Source organism: Mus musculus, chromosome 7 (assembly GCF_000001635.26).
Source record: "Mus musculus strain C57BL/6J chromosome 7, GRCm38.p6 C57BL/6J".
Taxonomy (NCBI): domain Eukaryota; kingdom Metazoa; phylum Chordata; class Mammalia; order Rodentia; family Muridae; genus Mus; species Mus musculus.
In genome coordinates this window covers 103,763,848-103,782,026 of record NC_000073.6, presented here as the reverse complement: position 1 = coordinate 103,782,026, position 18,179 = coordinate 103,763,848, and the positions used below count along the sequence as shown (strand labels likewise).

Below are 18,179 nucleotides of genomic sequence, written 5' to 3'. Positions count from 1 at the left end.
TAAGTGGATCAAGGAACTCCACATAAAACCAGAGACACTGAAACTTATAGAGGAGAAAGTGGGGAAAAGCCTCGAAGATATAGGCACAGGGGAAAGCAATGGCTTGTTCTGTAAGATCGAGAATTGACAAATGGGACCTCATGAAACTGCAAAGCTTCTGTAAGGCAAAAGACACCGTCAATAAGACAAAAAGGCCACCAACAGATTGGCAAAGGATCTTCACCTATCCTAAATCAGATAGAGGACTAATATCAAATATATATAAAGAACTCAAGAAGGTGGACTCCAGAAAATCAAATAACCTCATTAAAAAATGGGGCTCAGAGCTAAACAAAGAATTCTCACCTGAGGAATACCGAATGGCTGAGAAACACCTGAAAAAATGTTCAGCATCCTTAATCATCAGGGAAATGCAAATCAAAACAACCCTGAGATTCCATCTCACACCAGTCAGAATGGCTAAGATAAAAAATTCAGGTGACAGCAGATGCTGGTGAGGATGTGGAGAAAGAGGAACACTCCTCCATTGTTGGTGGGATTGCAAGCTTATACAACCACTCTGGAAATCAGTCTGGCAGTTCCTCAGAAAATTGGACATAGTACTACTGGAGGATCCTGCAATACCTCTCCTGGGCATATATCCAGAAGATGTTCCAACCGGTAAGAAGGACACATGCTCCACTATGTTCATAGCAGCCTTATTTATAATAGCCAGAAGCTGGAAAGAACCCAGATGCCCCTCAACAGAGGAATGGATACGAAAAAACGTGGTACATTTACACAATGGAGTACTACTCAGCTATTAAAAAGAATGAATTTATGAAATGCCTAGGCAAATGGTTGAACCTGGAGGGCATCATCCTGAGTGAGTAACACAATCACAAAATAACTCAAATGATATGTACTCACTGATAAGTGGATATTAGCCCAGAAACTTAGTGTACCCGAGATATAAGATACAATTTGCAAAACACATGAAATTCAAGAAGAACGAAGACCAAAGTGTGGACACTTTGCCCCTTCTTAGAATTGGGAAGAAAACACCCCTGGAAGGAGTTACAGAGACAAAGTTTGGAACTGAGACAAAAGGATGGACCATCTAGAGACTGCCACATCCAGGGATCCATCCCATAATCAGCCTCCAAATGATGACACCATTGCATACACTAGCAAGATATTTCTGAAAGGACCCTAATATAGCTGTCCCTTGTAAGACTATGCCGGGGCCTAGCAAACACATAAGTGGATGTGCTCAAAGTCAGCTATTGGAGGGATCACAGGGGCCCCAATGAAGGAGCTAGAGAAAATACCCAAGGAGCTAAAGGGTTCTGCAACCCTATAGGTGCGACAACATTATGAACTAACCAGTACCCCGGAGCTCTTGACTCTAGCTGCATATGTATCAAAAGATGGCCTAGTTGGTGGGTAGGGGAGGGGGGGGTAATGGGGGACTTTTGGGATAGCATTGGAAATGTAATTGAGGAAAATACCTAATAAAAAATATTAAAAAAAATTTTTTTTAGCAATACGGTGAAAGCCAGTATAAATACAGAAGGGCTTCCAGTCATCAACATTCAAATGGAAAACTTTCTGGATATTAAAAGAAATCACTATTGATTACAGAATCACATTTAAAAGTGTCATGTTTCTCAGTGTAATTGACACTGGCTCACTTGTCCTCAAGCTCTTTCTTGTATCTCCCCTAGAGTGTGGACAAGATTTACTTGGAAGCCTCCTTCCACAATATATTTAGCAAGGTCAAGCAGAAATTCTACTGGTTTTGGGATAGGCAGAATGTAACATTCACTCCTTTGTAATTCAGGCAAGTGAGAACCTCCATAAGGGACATAAGTGCCCCATCTCTCTGAAAACTGTTTAGCATTTCTAAGGATGACTCAGAACATTTGAAAATCAAAGAAGTGTGACATCCTCAAGGGGCTTTTATTTTCATGTTCAAGTTGTTATTTTGAAAATCAGTGCCTTTTTTCTTAACAATGTCATTAAGAAACCTTGTCTTGTCATTAGCTTTCAAAATAAGGGTGATTTTAGTTCTATGATCCAAAGAGAAAGAGAAGTCAAAGAAAAACAAATAATCTGATAACGAGCATCTGTTAGTTGATTAGTTACATAATTTATCAAATATTTTCTGTTTTTCACTGTTGGAAGTAAACCCACACATGATGGGCAGCTCTCCTCCACGAAGCCTCCTGGGGCCGTGCTCTGCTTCTTTATTCACTTTTGTTGTAAGGTGACCTCAGATGCACAGGGACTAGAAAGACTCAGTTCCACAGAGACATATTATCACATAAAACCACAGTGATTGAACTGTCACAAAGATCCTACACTATCAGTGCTGTGTTCTCATCACATGTCTCCAGGTAAGTCTAGGAGCTTGAGGTTCTGTACCATGGTGGGAAAGTAGAAGAAAAAAGCAAGATAGTAGCCTAACCAATTTCCCTATCTTCTGTATTCATCTAATTCACTCAGTGCTAACAACAATTATAACTCTATTCCTATTCATTGCTAAACCCTAGTTCGTTCTATAGAAATGTCTAAATGTACCCTTGAGTTTAACATGGTAAGTTTTCCCACAATCCCTCTGTTTTGAGGGATTTAGAGAATTTAGAAAATTTCATAAATAATAGAAGTGTAATAGTCAAGTCTATTATGTTTTTCTCATATCATGTAAATGTGTTCGTTCTTCCTTGAACTATTAACTATTTATTGTTAAAAGTTCTCATAGGATTGGCAGAATGTATAAAATAAATGATTAGTTTCAGGAAAGCACCAATTTTTTTGCTTATTCTTTTTTATGTATTCTTATTTTATGTGATTGCATCTCAAATGTTATCCCTTTTCCTATACACTGGGGCATCAAGCATTCAAAGGACCAAGGGTTTCTCCTCTTATTGATGCCAGCCAATGCCATCCTCAGCTACATATGTAACTGGAGCCATGGGTTCCTCATTGTGTACTCTTTGGTTGGTGGTTTCATCCCTGGGAGCTCTAAGAGGTCTGGTTGTTTGATATTGTTGTTCTTCCTATGGGGTTGCAAACCCCTTCAGCTCCTTTAGTCCTTTCTCTAACTCCTTCATTGGGAACCCCGAACACCAAATTTTGAAAAGATTAATATGAGTGCAACTCTAGAGAGACTTTTAATAGAGACCACCTCAGATGCCAGCAGTTGAGCTATAGACCTGAAAGATAATCCAGAAAAAACAAAAACAAAACCAAAAAATTCTAGCCTTCTTTTGAGAAGACTGAGAATTCTTGCACTCTAGTGTATTGTCTGTGTTTAGTATAGGTGAAATCATATAATATCTTCATGCTATAAATTTCACTTAGAAATCCATAATGATGCACAAAAACAGATAATAAGTAAAAAATGAGAATTTTGGGGAGACGTTTTCTTGTGGCAGAAATAGGCCACAGAGCAATTTTGTCTTCACTAACTCGAAATGATTAAAATAATTATAAGTTTAAAATTTACTGGCTAATTTTTAAACCCAGTTGGAAATGACAAAATTAAGAGAACCTGAGATAATAAAGAGAGGGTGGTTTACTTCTAACCTACTTAGATTATGTTTTGCTAATGAATTAATTTCTCTTAAATTCAATGCATCTAGTCTTAGCATGTAGCAGAAGTTGAAGCAGCAATACTGCTACACGTTTCTGAGCTCACCATGATCAAGTTCAATGGCTCAGTCTTCATGCCTTCTGTGTTAACACTAGTGGGGATCCCTGGCCTGGAGTCAGTGCAGTGCTGGATTGGAATTCCATTCTGTGTCATGTACATCATTGCTATGATTGGGAACTCCCTAATTTTAGTTATAATCAAAAGTGAAAAGAGCCTCCACATACCCATGTACATTTTCTTGGCTATTTTGGCAGTCACAGACATTGCCCTTAGCACATGCATTCTTCCCAAAATGTTGGGCATCTTCTGGTTTCACATGCCACAGATTTTCTTTGATGCCTGCCTGCTGCAGATGGAACTCATCCACTCATTCCAGGCCACAGAATCAGGCATCCTCCTGGCCATGGCTCTGGATCGCTATGTGGCTATCTGCAACCCCCTCAGACATGCTACTATCTTCTCTCCACAACTCACCACTTGCCTTGGAGCTGGTGCATTACTCAGGGCTTTCATTCTTGTATCCCCATCCATACTACTCATCAAATGTCGCCTTAAGTACTTTCAAACTACCATTATCTCCCACTCGTACTGTGAACACATGGCCATTGTGAAACTGGCAGCTCAAGATATCAGAATCAACAAGATATGTGGCCTCCTTGTTGCCTTTGCCATCTTAGGGTTTGACATAGTCTTCATTACCTTCTCCTATGTGCGAATCTTCATCACAGTCTTCCAGCTGCCCCAGAAGGAGGCTCGATTCAAAGCCTTCAATACCTGCATTGCTCACATCTGTGTCTTCCTGCAGTTCTACCTTCTGGCCTTCTTCTCTTTCTTCACACACAGGTTTGGGGCTCACATACCCCCCTATGTGCACATCCTCCTGTCAGACCTTTACCTGTTAGTCCCACCTTTTCTGAACCCCATTGTTTATGGTGTTAAAACTAAACAAATCCGTGACCAAGTCCTGAAAATGCTATTCTCCAAGAAACATTAGTGACTCTCTCTGTTGAAAAGTTGTGTGGATTCTAATGAACAACTTTAATGAGTTAAACTGTTTATCTTCCTCCAATACAAATATATGCTGTCGCATGTGAATTCCAGATATTCATAATTTATAGAGATTTGTGATAAATATTATCTTTTAAATATTTAAAATCACATACAGTGGGATAATTTGATGACTTTGTAATTGAAATTTATTATTTGTTTTGTATTTTGAGATAATAATGTAATTGTATCCTTTCCTCCTTTCTTTCCTCACTTTGAGCTCCCTAATATAGCCCTTCTTGCTCTCCTTCAAATTCATGGCCTCTTTTTAAGTTTGAGTCTCTCAATTTAAATTCTCCTATTCTTGGAACAGGTTGACACTCTAACATTAAACTTCAGTCAACTGCATATCCTTCTTACAAACCCCAAAGACAAGTTTTTATATCAGTACCCTTGAATTTCCAATCCACCAAGCACCTGCAGTTTGGGCCTTGTTCCATTTTCTAATGGTGTTGCCAATCTATAGTGTGATAGATCTTTTATCTTTTTATGTATTTTATATGAATGCTTATCAATGCAAAAATAATGCATAACTAATGATGCGTACACATTTTTTCATTAATATCCCTAAACTATAAATGAAACCATGCTATTTGTACAGGAATAATGGGAAGAAAGAGATTGACTTAGCATGTCCTTAAAGACATTTCCATAAAAACAGAAACATAGTAGACTTATGTAAAGAATATTCTTGGACCACAAACATTTGTTAACTTTAATGAAGTTTTAGTTTTAATTTATTTCACTAAAGTTTATAGGAGAAAGAGAAATTAAATATGGAGGCAGCATTTAAAAATTGCCTAATGACAGCATTTGTGTGCTATCTGCTCTTCTGTCTGAGGGGAAAAGGATTGTTCAGACACTTTTTAGAACATGTGAAATATGTTTCCTGGTGTTAGTCAAAGGTATTTTATTGAGAGGTATCAAATCAAAAGCTAATTAAAACACAGAAATCATCCATATAGAGGTGACTTTACCTCATTAGTTTTAAGGTATAAGAAAAAAAATGCAGCCTTGAAAAAGTAATAGGAAACCAAGCTGGAGAGGAAGGCCAACACAGAGAAAATGTATACAAAAGGCAGCTGGAAGGATGCTATCTCACCATCCAATAAAATAAAATAATTGGAGGATAAAGAAACAACTGGGAGCAAGCAGTTGTTTAAAGTGAAATAATATGATCAAAATGTATTGTATATATTTCTCAAAAATAAATAAAATGTTATTAAAATAACTATTTAATAATAGAATACCTTTTAAATAAAAATAGTAAGATTATATTTTGAATTAACAGAGTAAACTGTTATGTATGTGGGAAAGGGGTAAAGAGTAAAAAATGTGCTGGTTATTGAAAACTAAGGAGGACTATATGAAAGAAGACTTATGGAAAACCCTTAATGACTAAGCTAATATGTAGCTGGACTTGGGCTACTTTGTGGGTTTTTCTTCCCTTCTCCACTACTTTATACCATTTATTCCCCTAACCTTAGATAGGAGGAAAAAAGGATAGAAAGGAAAGAGTGAAGTTATCATTAAACTACTAATTAGGGGAAATGAATTCCTTGGTGCAAGTTTGATCTTTGCCACCAGGAAATCTAATTTCTTCTTGTTGTTTCTTCTTTGAGTACCACTATTTAACAAACTGTGACCAAGATCACATCAACAACCCACCCCACCTCCTGGAGTCCTAGCATTTATATACCCCCTGAAAAGTCCTCAGAATTCCAGGCATCACACAATGGTAGTATCTACCACACCCCTGCTAGAGCATTAGGCAAAACATAATCAGCTGCTGTGGACAATCTGAAACAGTGCCATATCCCATACCTGGGATTAAAATGTAAACATATTCTTATTAGATTTCTTTGTTTTATAAAAAAGCCAAAATTCCAAAAATGTCGCTACATTTCCCCTCTTCTGTTTTAAATCATTGTGTTGTGTGTAATTCGAAATTATAAACAGAGACTTTTTTTTTTTTCATGAAATAAGTGCTTTTTGGCTCAGTGGCCAAGTTTTTCAGTCCAATTCTAATCTTTTTCTGTTTTGATGGTATCCACAATTTTTCATTTCCTGTGGAAATATAAAGAAATCCTCGTCTCCAACTTTTGTGGGCGTCGATTCTGATTTAGTGGATTTTCAAAAGGGGGAGTATGAATTTTGTTGTGGAACTTTTCAGAGGAAAATGGAGAATTTGCGAAGTTGGAGGAAGTGAGTTAGAAGGAGTTTATTTTAATACATGCCTGAAATTCCCCAAAATAGGGAAATTTTAAAACAAAAAGTATTCCCCGTTCCTGAGGTCCAACATGAATTTAGCACAATTGCTATGTGCCATTGCCCTCTGACAAGGTTCCCATAGACCACCAGAGACCACCAAGAGTCCAACTCACATGCAAATCAAAAAGTCTTTATTCAAGCTCAGGATCAGACCCTGCAACCTCTCCTGCACAGTGGAAGGTGTGGATGGTGCTGACCTGGTAACAGCCTTGCCTTTTATGGTGGCAGGGTGAGAGACTTTCCAACTTGGCAGTTACATGATTGGTTGACATTTGCTTGGCACACTTTTATTGGCTACTAATGATTTCAGTTTGGTGTAAACAATGGTTGCTAGCTTAATCAATTTACTTTAGTTACTAGGAATAGAGTGGGTATTTGACCAGGAGAACTGTGATTGTTACCAGAGTGACATGATTCCAGAACAAGTTGGTATTTTTCCAGTAGCTGAATTCATCCAGAGGGCAAATTCATCATAAAATGAAGTCTGAAAGCAAAATGGAGTTTGTAATGTTAAACTGGGCTCTTCACTATGAGCAGGGCATCTGGATCTGTTTTCACATTGTTCCTTTCTCTTTGCCTACAATTTCAGGTTTTGTTGTATGATGTACCCTTAGACATCATGTTTAAATTTTCTTCAATAAAGAATGAATGTAAAATAGTAAGCACACAGAGAAAGCATTGTAGATGGGGAAGTCATCTGGATTCCACAGTTTGGATAAATAAATCTTCAAATAAATAATTAATGGATTGAAGAATTTCTCTTTATCCTTCTGTCTCTCTCTTATGTATACATACATACACACATATACACACACTAACACATACATGAAACAATATTACTTAGTAGAAAGGTGTAGGCTTTAATTAAACAAAGAATTTTTGAAAGCTGAAAAAACTCACACATGTTATAAAAATAAAATTTATTGCTGTTAAAAGGATGAATCAAGATGTTAAGATTTTCCTGCACAAACATGAAGACTTGGGGATGCTCAATTGGCATAGGTATTCTGTCTATAATTTTAGCCTGGAAAGAAAGGTACGAAGAATCCCCAGTTCAAGCTGGAGAGAAAAATAGACATATCACTGAGATTTTGGTTTGATTGAGAAGGTAAGCTTTAATATGATCGAGGTAGAAGAACAATGAATGATCATTACTGAAATCAATTTCATACCTCCACACTCAATGAACACACGTGTATGTACATCCACAATATTTTTTTCACACAAGAAAGAAAATGTATACACATATACAAAACTAGGGCTTTTTTTTTTTTTTTTTTCATTTCTTGTTCCAAAGGCATAGCAGGGTTAGATAAAGAAAATAATTTTATCTAGACACTCTTTTAGGCAACTAATTGCCTAAGTACGCAGCAATGCTCTTTCCCTTTTTTCTTTTCTTCTTCTTTTTAATTAATCAATTAATCAACTAATCAATTAATTAATTGATTAATCTACATGCCATATTTTATTCCCCATGCCACCCCCAGTCTCCAAGTGGATGTCCCCAACCCCCATCCTACCTGACCTTTTAACTCCCTGGGGCCTCCAGTCTCTTGAGGGTTAGGTGCATCATCTCTGAATGAACACAGACCCAGCAGTCCTCTACTCTATGTGTGTTGGAGGCCTTATATCAGCTAGTGTATGCCGCCTGTTTCGTGGTCCAGTGTTTGAAAGATCTCGGGTGCCCAGGGTGCCCAGATAATTGAGACTGCTGGTCCTCCTACAGTATCACCCTTCTCCTCAGCTTCTTTCAGTCTTCCCTAATTCAACAACAGGCGTCAGCTGTTTCTGTCCATTGGGTGGGTGCAAATATCTGCATCTGACTCTTCCAGCTGCTTGTTGGGTCTTCTGGAGTGTGGTTATGCTAGGTCCCTTTTTGTGAGTGCTTTACAGCCTCAGCAATAGTGTCAGGCCTTGGGACCTCCCCTTGAGCTGGATTCCACTTTGGGCCTGTCACTGGACCTTCTTTTCCTCAGGCTCCTCTCCATTCCATCTCTGTAATTCTTTCAGACAGAAACAATTATGGGTCAGAATTTCTTTTATTTTTTACAGTCCAATCATTGCCCACCTCCTGGTCCGCCCTCCCACAGTTCCTCATCCTATTCCTCCTCCCCTCTGTCTCCAGGAGGATGTTCTTCCCCCACACCCCCACCCCTGCTAAGACCTCCCCACTCCCTGGGGCCTCAAATATCTCAATGGTTGGGCACCTCTTCTCCCACTGAGGCCAGACCAGGCAGTCCTCTCCTGGTCCAGGCAGGGCATCAGACTAGCTCGTGTATTCTGCCTGATTGGTGGCTCCGAGTCTGAGAAATCTTAGGGCTCTAGGTTAGTTGAGACTGCTGGTCTTCCTATGGGGTTGCCCTCCTCCTAAGGTTCTTCCAGTCTTTCCTTAATTCAACCACAGAGGTCCCCCAACTTCAGTCCAAAGTTGGGTGTAAGCATATGCATCTGTCTCAGTAGATTCTCAGAGGACAGCCATGATAGGCTCCTGTCTGTAAGCACACCATAGCATCAGTAATAGCATCAGGCCTTCGATCCTCCCCTTCAGATACATCCCAAATTGGGCCTGGCACTGGATCTCCTTTCCCTCAGTCTCTTCTCCATCTTTCCCTGCAGTTCTTTTAAACAGGAAAAATTCTAGGTCAGAGTTTTTGACTGTGGAATGGCAACCCAATCCCTCCACTTAATGTTCTCTCTACTGGAGGCGAACTTTACAAGACCCCTCTCCCCACTGTTAGGCATTTCATCTAAGGTCCCTCCCTTTGAGTCCTGAGAGTATTTCACCTCCCAGGTCTCTGGTACTTTCTAGAGGTTCCCCCTACCTCCCCCCCTCCAATATTGCCTATATCCTTTCATTCTGCTGGCTCTCAGGGCTTCTCTCCTGTCCCTTCTTCCATGCCTGATCATGTTCCCCTTCTCTTTGTATCTCCCCTCTCCCACCCAGGTCTCTCCCTCTGCCTCCAGTGATTGTTTTCTTCTCCCTCCCAAGTGGAATTGAAGCTTCCTCACTTGGGCTCTTCTGCTTGTTATCCTTCTTGTGTTCTGTGGATTGTATTGTAGGTATCCTGTACATTTTTGGCTAATATCCACTTATTAGTGAGTACATAGCATGCATATCCTTTTGGGTCTGAGTTACCTCACTGAGAATGATATTTTCTAGTTCCACTTATTTGACTGCAAAACTCATGATATCCTTGTTCTGCATCATTAGATAGTATTCCATTGTGTAAATGGACCACATTTTTATATACATTCGTTTGTTTTAGGACATATGGTTTGTTTCTAGTTTCTGGCTATCACAAATATGGCCACTATGAACATAGTGACTTCACAAATAACACACAGGTCTCCACCACAGAGACACCTGCCAGCTGTGCTATACGCTCTTTTCACTTTTCAGATTCTACAGGGACTAGGAATCTCATTTCCACAGAGACACATTATGATATAAAACAGTAGTCCTTTCCTGACTGAATTACCACAAAGATCCTATTCATGAGCTCTGTGTACATCTCACTAAATGGCTCCAGGTAAGTTTATGGGCTTAGGATTTTGTTCTTTGGGGAGTTGGGGGTGAAGGGTTGTATCATGGAAACATGAATTTGATACACTGTGATAGTAGATGGATCAAATGAAGTTGATTGTTTTAGGTTTAGAAATATTTTCAGCGAGAGGATTCTATGTACCTTGAAATATTTCAGAAACTGTTAATAAAGTATGGGATAACAAGATTAAAGCAGTATTTTTGAAAACCAGAAGACCCTGAGATAGCAATCTGAATGAAAGTGAAAAAATGGGTGGAAAACTTAACTACATGGTTATCTAAATAAGAGTTTTATCATGCTTAGACCTGATAAGAATTGCAAGAAATTAGAGTGTCACCAGCGAGTATCTGCTATTTACTTATGCAGTAATGTGTTTTAAAATCATTTCTATTTGTGACCTTTGTTCAATGTGTTTGTAGATATTATTCATATTTTACCTATGTTGCAAGTGAATAACTTAGTTTATTAACTAGATCCAGAGCCTGAAGAATAGTCAGCAGTTTAGATTGTCTTGTCCAGCTACAGATTTTAAGAACTTCACTCTTTGCCTTATGGGAAATGTCTGGAATGGAAATGTGGATTTAAAATGTTCATGAGAAATAAATAGGAGGTAATTTGAAGCCAATTATAACGAATATCCACTTGAGTTGAGAGTTGTTCTGCAATGTGGAAGACTGCCCCAGAAAATAACAAAGTTTACTGATATTGGCAGAAAACACATGCTGAACATCAGAGGGGTAGTCTAGGGCAAAGTGATCCTTGAGCTGGTAGGGAATTAAGATTCGGCTTCTCAGGAGTTTGAATTTTGATTCTTAAATTCTTACAACCTTGGGCCCTGGAAAATAAGACTTAGGATAGGAGCTCTAAGTAATACTGTTTTTTGGTGTATTTCTACATTGAAGAGCCAAATTGCTGTAGTGTATGTACTAGTTCAGATGTATCAATAGGTATCAACCAACGAAAGACTTTTCTTTCTTCTTTTAAATGTGTGTAATTTGTAACCACACAGTTATTTTCTAGACCGCCCCTTTTCATCTTGTCCAGTTACACTTAACTTTACATTATTCCATCACTTCCTCTGTGCAGTGTGCAATTGTCAAATTGTATTTCCATTGATACCACGTTGTAGCTGTGTATACTGGTCCACCGATAGGCTAGTACTTGAAAGAGACATGAGGGTTAATACAATATTTGATCAGTTTTATTTGCATAGCACGTTTTTGATCAACCATAGATATAGAGATAGACACTGTGACTTGCCCCTCACCATCCTCACTCTCATATATTAGAGAAAATTGGTACTAATACCACAATCTTAATAAAGAAAGCAATCTAAAATATTCACAATCTATGCAGAGTAATAATATTTAAAGTATCTTTAATGGATTGTAGATGCTATTATTTGGATTTCAAACAACAAACATAACATTGATCTTTATAAAGATAGAATAAATGAACATTTTTCCCTCAAATATTTCAAAGGATATTTAGATTTCATGGAGAATGCCTGTTAATAAAATTGGTAGTATATAAAATTAAAATTCATGTGTATTAACACTGCCTTTTACAATAAGGAAGACAGTTTAAAATACAGTGATTTAAAGAAAAATTCTGTGTAAGAAAATTCAGAAAGTAGAGTCTCCTTGAGTTAGATAAGGATGAGAGAAAGGGATGCAGACTGTTCTCTTGGGTGAGCTGAAAATGAGCCCCCTTTCCTTTCTCATAGATAAACTATATTTATAATGTGAAAAAAGAGCAACAACTAACATATTTGCAGAATGGAGGGCAAAGCACATTTACCTGATGTGTCTTTTTTATTGATTTGCTGTTTTAATCCACCCTCATAGCATCCTCATAGCATTTAATGCTTAAAACCATCTCAGGGAACAAGTGTGTGAATTGCTGAAAGGAAATAAACATCCTTTCGAAATCATTTATTACATTACATCTTTCTGGAGTGGAAAGGCATCTTGAAGGAGTTATAGATACAGGTTTCAGGTAACAGTGAGGCAAGACACCAACACCCATGGACCTGTGGGTACTTGGCAAAGCATTGACCTTTTGTACAGAAGCATGTCTTTAAGCCTGACATAACATAACTGAGAATTATTAAAGTAAAGGAGGAGAATAAGGGGCAGAGAACTTGTATAAAAATTGTCTCCCAGAAAATAGTGTAAAGGCAAAAAAAGTCATCTCCATAAAAATATTTTTCTCCTGTAGACAAAGGATACATTAAAACATTAGAAATTCCTCTCCATAGAACTTTCAGTATTAGTCAGTCACCTAGGCAGAAAGGCGTGGCGGCCTTAGGTAGGTGAATTAGTTACTGATAAAGATGAATGGATAGCAGAGACTGCAAGTGGGGGGTTGTTAAATATAAATGATGGACAAATGAAGAAAACAAGATGAGAATCGCCTGTGGCCAAAATAAAAAAGATCTATGAGTAAAGGGGACTTTTGGGATAGCATTTGAAATGTAAATGAAGAAAATACCTAATTAAATAAATAAAAAAGTAATGGATAGATAGGTTCTCAGAGAATGGGCAGGAAAAGTATAATATAAACAGTTGAGCTTGAGAAAAAATGAATATCTAGAGGGATAATTTGTATATGAACTGGTAGATCCTTTTAGAGAAGGACAAGACTATAAAAAGACCCACAATAGCAGTTACAGAATGAGAAACATAGAAGACCTTCCTAACAAACATGCCCTGAGAAAATTGAGTATCCTCCCACTCTGGTGAATTATTCATATCCACATATAGATAAATTCAAGATCTTATACTGTCTTCATTCTGTGAATTCCAGTTGCAAAACCACAAGAGCTCATAGAGGACAAATATCAAGCGAAAGGAATTTTTGATCAAAGGCATTTGGTCTTAGAGAAGAAGCAAGTTATCTACTGAATTTAACTTACAGAAATGATTCAGGTAAGGACAAAATGGGACTGACATTTAAATACTTAGGGGGAAAAGAATGGTTGAGGGTGAAGAAAAGATGGTATGCTCCTAACTTACATAGAGTTTATTTTGCTAATGAATTAATTTCTCTTATATTTATGCATCTAGTCTTAGTATAGAACAGAAGTTGAAGCAGCAATACCGCTACAGCTTTCTACTGACAGGTTCAGCATGATCAAGTTCAATGGCTCAGTCTTCATGCCTTCTGTTTTAACACTAGTGGGGATCCCTGGCCTGGAATCAGTGCAGTGCTGGATTGGAATTCCATTCTGTGTCATGTACATCATTGCTATGATTGGGAACTCCCTAATTTTAGTTATAATCAAAAGTGAAAAGAGCCTCCACATACCCATGTATATTTTCTTGGCTATTTTGGCAGTCACAGACATTGCCCTTAGCACATGCATTCTTCCCAAAATGTTGGGCATCTTCTGGTTTCACATGCCACAGATTTCCTTTGATGCCTGCCTGCTGCAGATGGAACTCATCCACTCATTCCAGGCCACAGAATCAGGCATCCTCCTGGCCATGGCTCTGGATCGCTATGTGGCTATCTGCAACCCCCTCAGACATGCTACTATCTTCTCTCCACAACTCACCACTTGCCTTGGAGCTGGTGCATTACTGAGGTCTCTCATTACCACATTTCCATTGATATTGCTCATCAAATGTCGCCTTAAGTACTTTCGAACTACCATTATCTCCCACTCGTACTGTGAACACATGGCCATTGTGAAATTGGCAGCTCAAGATATCAGAATCAACAAGATATGTGGCCTCCTTGTTGCCTTTGCCATCTTAGGGTTTGACATAGTCTTCATTACCTTCTCCTATGTGCGAATCTTCATCACGGTCTTCCAGCTGCCCCAGAAGGAGGCTCGATTCAAAGCCTTCAATACCTGCATTGCTCACATCTGTGTCTTCCTGCAGTTCTACCTTCTGGCCTTCTTCTCTTTCTTCACACACAGGTTTGGGGCTCACATACCCCCCTATGTGCACATCCTCCTGTCAGACCTTTACCTGTTAGTCCCACCTTTTCTGAACCCCATTGTTTATGGTGTTAAAACTAAACAAATCCGTGACCAAGTCCTGAAAATGCTTTTCTCCAAGAAACCCCTGTGAACATCAGTGACTCCCTCTGTTGAAAAGTTGTGTGGTTTCTAATTAGAACTTGAATGAGTTAAACCCTAAATCTTATACAGATAAGAAAGTGTGTGGCAACATGTGAATTTCACATACTCAAAATTTAAGGAAGTATGGGTTTAATAAACAAAAACAACCTTGTGTATTTCTGTTTTAATTTCAATTTTTTGAGAGCACTTTACTTGTTTGGAACCATGAATATAGCTTTGCATGCTCTTTCCTGACACCATGTAATCATATTTAAAAACAAAATTCAAAATAAGCATTTCCTAAAGTTAATTTCAGAGAAAGTGTTGTGAATCACCATTCTGAAACTTCTTACCCAACACATACTCATAATTTTGGTTATGTTTTACTTTTTGGTATTTTCTTCTAAACTGTATTATGGAATGGCTAATCAATTATACATACTTTTTATGAGTAAAGATACAGTGATAATATAAGGAAGAATTCACAAAAACTTATTTATTGACCCATTATATTATATTATTCAAAACCCATTAAAGATTCCAAGCAACATGAATAGAGAAATTCCAAAGGATGAGTAAAGTCACTAGCATATTCTCAAATAAACTTTTAGAAAACTGAAGCAATAATATAATCATGTATACTGATTAGACCCTCATATGTAATTATTATAATGTACATACACTTGAATTTTACTTGTTCTGCACTAAAATTAGAGGGTGAAGAGTAACTGAATACTGAGGCAGAACTGCTGTATTTAAAAATTGCCTACCCACCTTTTGTCATGAATTTTAGGTCACACTATCTGGATATTATTAGAACACAAATGAATTTGCATGTATGGATGTTAATGTAATATGCACAGATATCAACGATACAGAAAAATCTATACATTCAGGAGTTTATTCCGTTACTATTAAGGCAAAGGAGGCACTTATATCTGAAGGGATACTTTTATTATTCTGAGCTTTATAAGAGCCCCACTGGTTATGAGCAGGGACTCTGCACTTATCTTTACAATTTTCACATCCTCTTTATATCTTCATGTAAAAGTAACTTGTATCTTCCTGATGTAATTGCTGACACAGAGTCTTACTACTGAATAAGCTCATCCTCGCTAGTTCTTTTTCAACTCTGGTTTGCTGATTCAACTGAGCTGTTTAGACTCAAATGACTCTCCAAACTAACTGATTTAATCTTGCTATTCTCAACTTCTCACTGAATTGCTCTGCTTGACCTCAAACTAATTCTAGAAATTTGTTTTAATCTTCTGGCTCCATTTTATTCTCTGACTTCAGCCGCCTCCTCTGACCTGCAAGGAACTGCATGTACTCACACATGAACTCAACTCTGCTGCACTCACTGCACTGTCTTCCAAATCACTGACTCTCTCCCTGTGCCGTTCTTTAAAAGCTTTGCTTTCCTGTCCTGATCTTGTGAGACTTGGACATATCCTATCTCTGACTCATGATGTAAAAATCTTTCTCTGACTTGTCATTTTGTTTGCCCCCCAATCACTTTCAAACATGGCTGCTTCCTTCTATAAACTAATTTTACATTAAAGGCCTGTTCTAAGAGTGTGTCTGTATTCTATCCAGAGGGATTAAAGCTATGCGGCATGTCTGCACTCTGGCCAGATCACACAGACCTAGGTCTTTTTGCTGTGTTCTCTTGATACTGGATTAAAATTCCTTAAAATTTCTCTATATCATCAATTTATTATTTTGATGTATCTATGAATATCATGACTAAATTTTGTTTAACAAAAGAACAAGTCTTAGAAATAATAACTTGATTATTAGCACACACTAAGAAGATCATTGTAGATGGGAAAGTCATAAGGATTCCTTATTTTAGATAAAAAATGTTTTAATAAATAAGAGAGAAAGACAGAGAAAGAGACAGAAAGAGGCAGAGACAGATAAACACACACAGAAAGATTGATAGACATGGATAGACATATACAGAGAGAATCATTCAATAGGTAGATTTAAACAATAATTTTTGAGAAGAATTTTTCTTTTTTTAAAATTTAATTTAAATGTTTTTGTATATATATATTTTTACTTATTTATTGTATATCCTATTCACTGTTCCCATCCTGGTCCTCCCATATTCCTTTCCCCATTCCCTTTCCTCTTCTCCTCTGAATGTGTGGGGCTCCCCCTGGGTATCCCCCTCACCCCCACCCCCAAACTTCAAGGTTCTGTGAAGCTAGGCACTTCCTCTCCCACTGAGGCCAGACTAGACAGCCCACCCGGAAGAACATATACCATATACAGGCAACAGCTTTTGGGATAACCCCTATTCCAGTTGTTCACAACCCACATAAAGGTCAAGCTACACATATGCTACATATGTGTAGGGAGGCCTAGGTCCAGTGTGTGTATGTTCTTTGGTTGGTATCTAAAACAATTAATAACAAAGTGGTCATGAATTTGAAAAAGAGCAAGGATGGATATATGGGAAGGTTTGGACGGAGGAATAGAAAGGGAGTAATGATGCAATTATAGCATCAAAAATTTTTAAAAAGTACACATGAGCCGGGCTTGGTGGCTCACGCCTTTAATCCCAGCACTTGGGAGGCAGAGGCAGGTGGATTTCTGAGTTCAAGGCCAGCCTAGTCTACAAAGTGAGTTCCAGGACAGCCGGGGCTATAGAGAAACCCTGTCTCGAAAAAAAAAAAAAAAAAAAAAAAAGGTACACATGAAATTGCAGAAAATGACCCCATAGAAACTCAGTTGACTATGCCGGGGCCTAGCAAACACAGAAGTGGATGATCACAGTCAGCTATTGGATGGATCACACGGCCCCCAATGCAGGAGCTAGAGATATTACCCAAGGAGCTAAAGGGAACTGCAACCCTATAGGTGGAACAACAATATGAACTAACCAGTATCCCGGAGCTCTTGTCTCTAGCTGCATATGCATCAAAAGATGGCCTAGTCGGCCATCACTACAAAGAGAGGCCCATTGGACTTGCCAACTTTAGATGCCCCAGTACAGGGGAACGCCAGGGCCAAAAAGGTGGAGTGGGTGGGTAGGGGATTGGGGGGGGGGGTGGATGCTGGGGACCTTTGGGATAGCATTGAAAATGTAAATGAGGAAAATACCTATTAAAAAAAAGAACTTTTCATCCAATAAAAAAAAAAGAAAGTTAAGCTGATTGTTTTAAGAAAGTTCAACAAATTTCAAGAAAACACATAACAATTTAATATTTTCTCATTGCAAAGCAAAAGACAGATAATTTATGAAACTGAAGAGATATTCTCTAGCTGAAAAATCATACTAAGTGAAACTGAAGTTATGAAAGGAGGCAATAAATGCTGTAAATGTTCTAGACAGATGAAGAATTAGTGATTTCAGATATTTAAAATGGGAATTTTAGAGCAGACAAAAATGAAGCTTTGGGAGAGTATTAAGAGAGTATGTTTTTAAGTGTTAGTTTATGAAGGACTTGAGAATACCAAAGAGGCCCAAAGTCTATTTAAAGAGATAACAACAGAAATTCTATAGTCCTAGAATCAGATGCAGATATCCATGTCAGTCAGTCAAACCTAGCACTTCAATTCTGCCTCAATATACAATCTTCCCACTTTCTTCAAGGTT

At 38.1% G+C, this 18,179-nt stretch overlaps 2 protein-coding genes across 2 annotated transcripts; both read left to right on the top strand.

The window, feature by feature from the left end:
• Nucleotides 1-3,683: 3,683 nt before the first annotated feature.
• Olfr68 (olfactory receptor 68) lies at nucleotides 3,684-4,631 on the top strand. The gene has a single exon (NM_013620.2). It carries the CDS (start codon nucleotides 3,684-3,686, stop codon nucleotides 4,629-4,631), a length of 948 nt encoding a protein of 315 aa, NP_038648.2.
• A 5,801-nt stretch (nucleotides 4,632-10,432) lies between these two features.
• Nucleotides 10,433-14,750, top strand: Olfr69 (olfactory receptor 69). Its single transcript, NM_013621.3, has 3 exons — nucleotides 10,433-10,485; nucleotides 13,309-13,430; nucleotides 13,569-14,750. The coding sequence occupies exon 3, from the start codon at nucleotides 13,632-13,634 to the stop codon at nucleotides 14,580-14,582; it is 951 nt and encodes a 316-aa protein (NP_038649.2). The 5' UTR covers nucleotides 10,433-10,485; nucleotides 13,309-13,430; nucleotides 13,569-13,631; the 3' UTR covers nucleotides 14,583-14,750.
• The last annotated feature ends 3,429 nt before the right edge of the window (nucleotides 14,751-18,179 follow it).

Coding starts and splice junctions, on each gene's coding strand:
- Olfr68 (NM_013620.2), top strand. CDS start 3,684: ATGATCAAGTTCAATGGCTCAGTCTTCATGCCTTCTGTGTTAACACTA.
- Olfr69 (NM_013621.3), top strand. CDS start 13,632: ATGATCAAGTTCAATGGCTCAGTCTTCATGCCTTCTGTTTTAACACTA.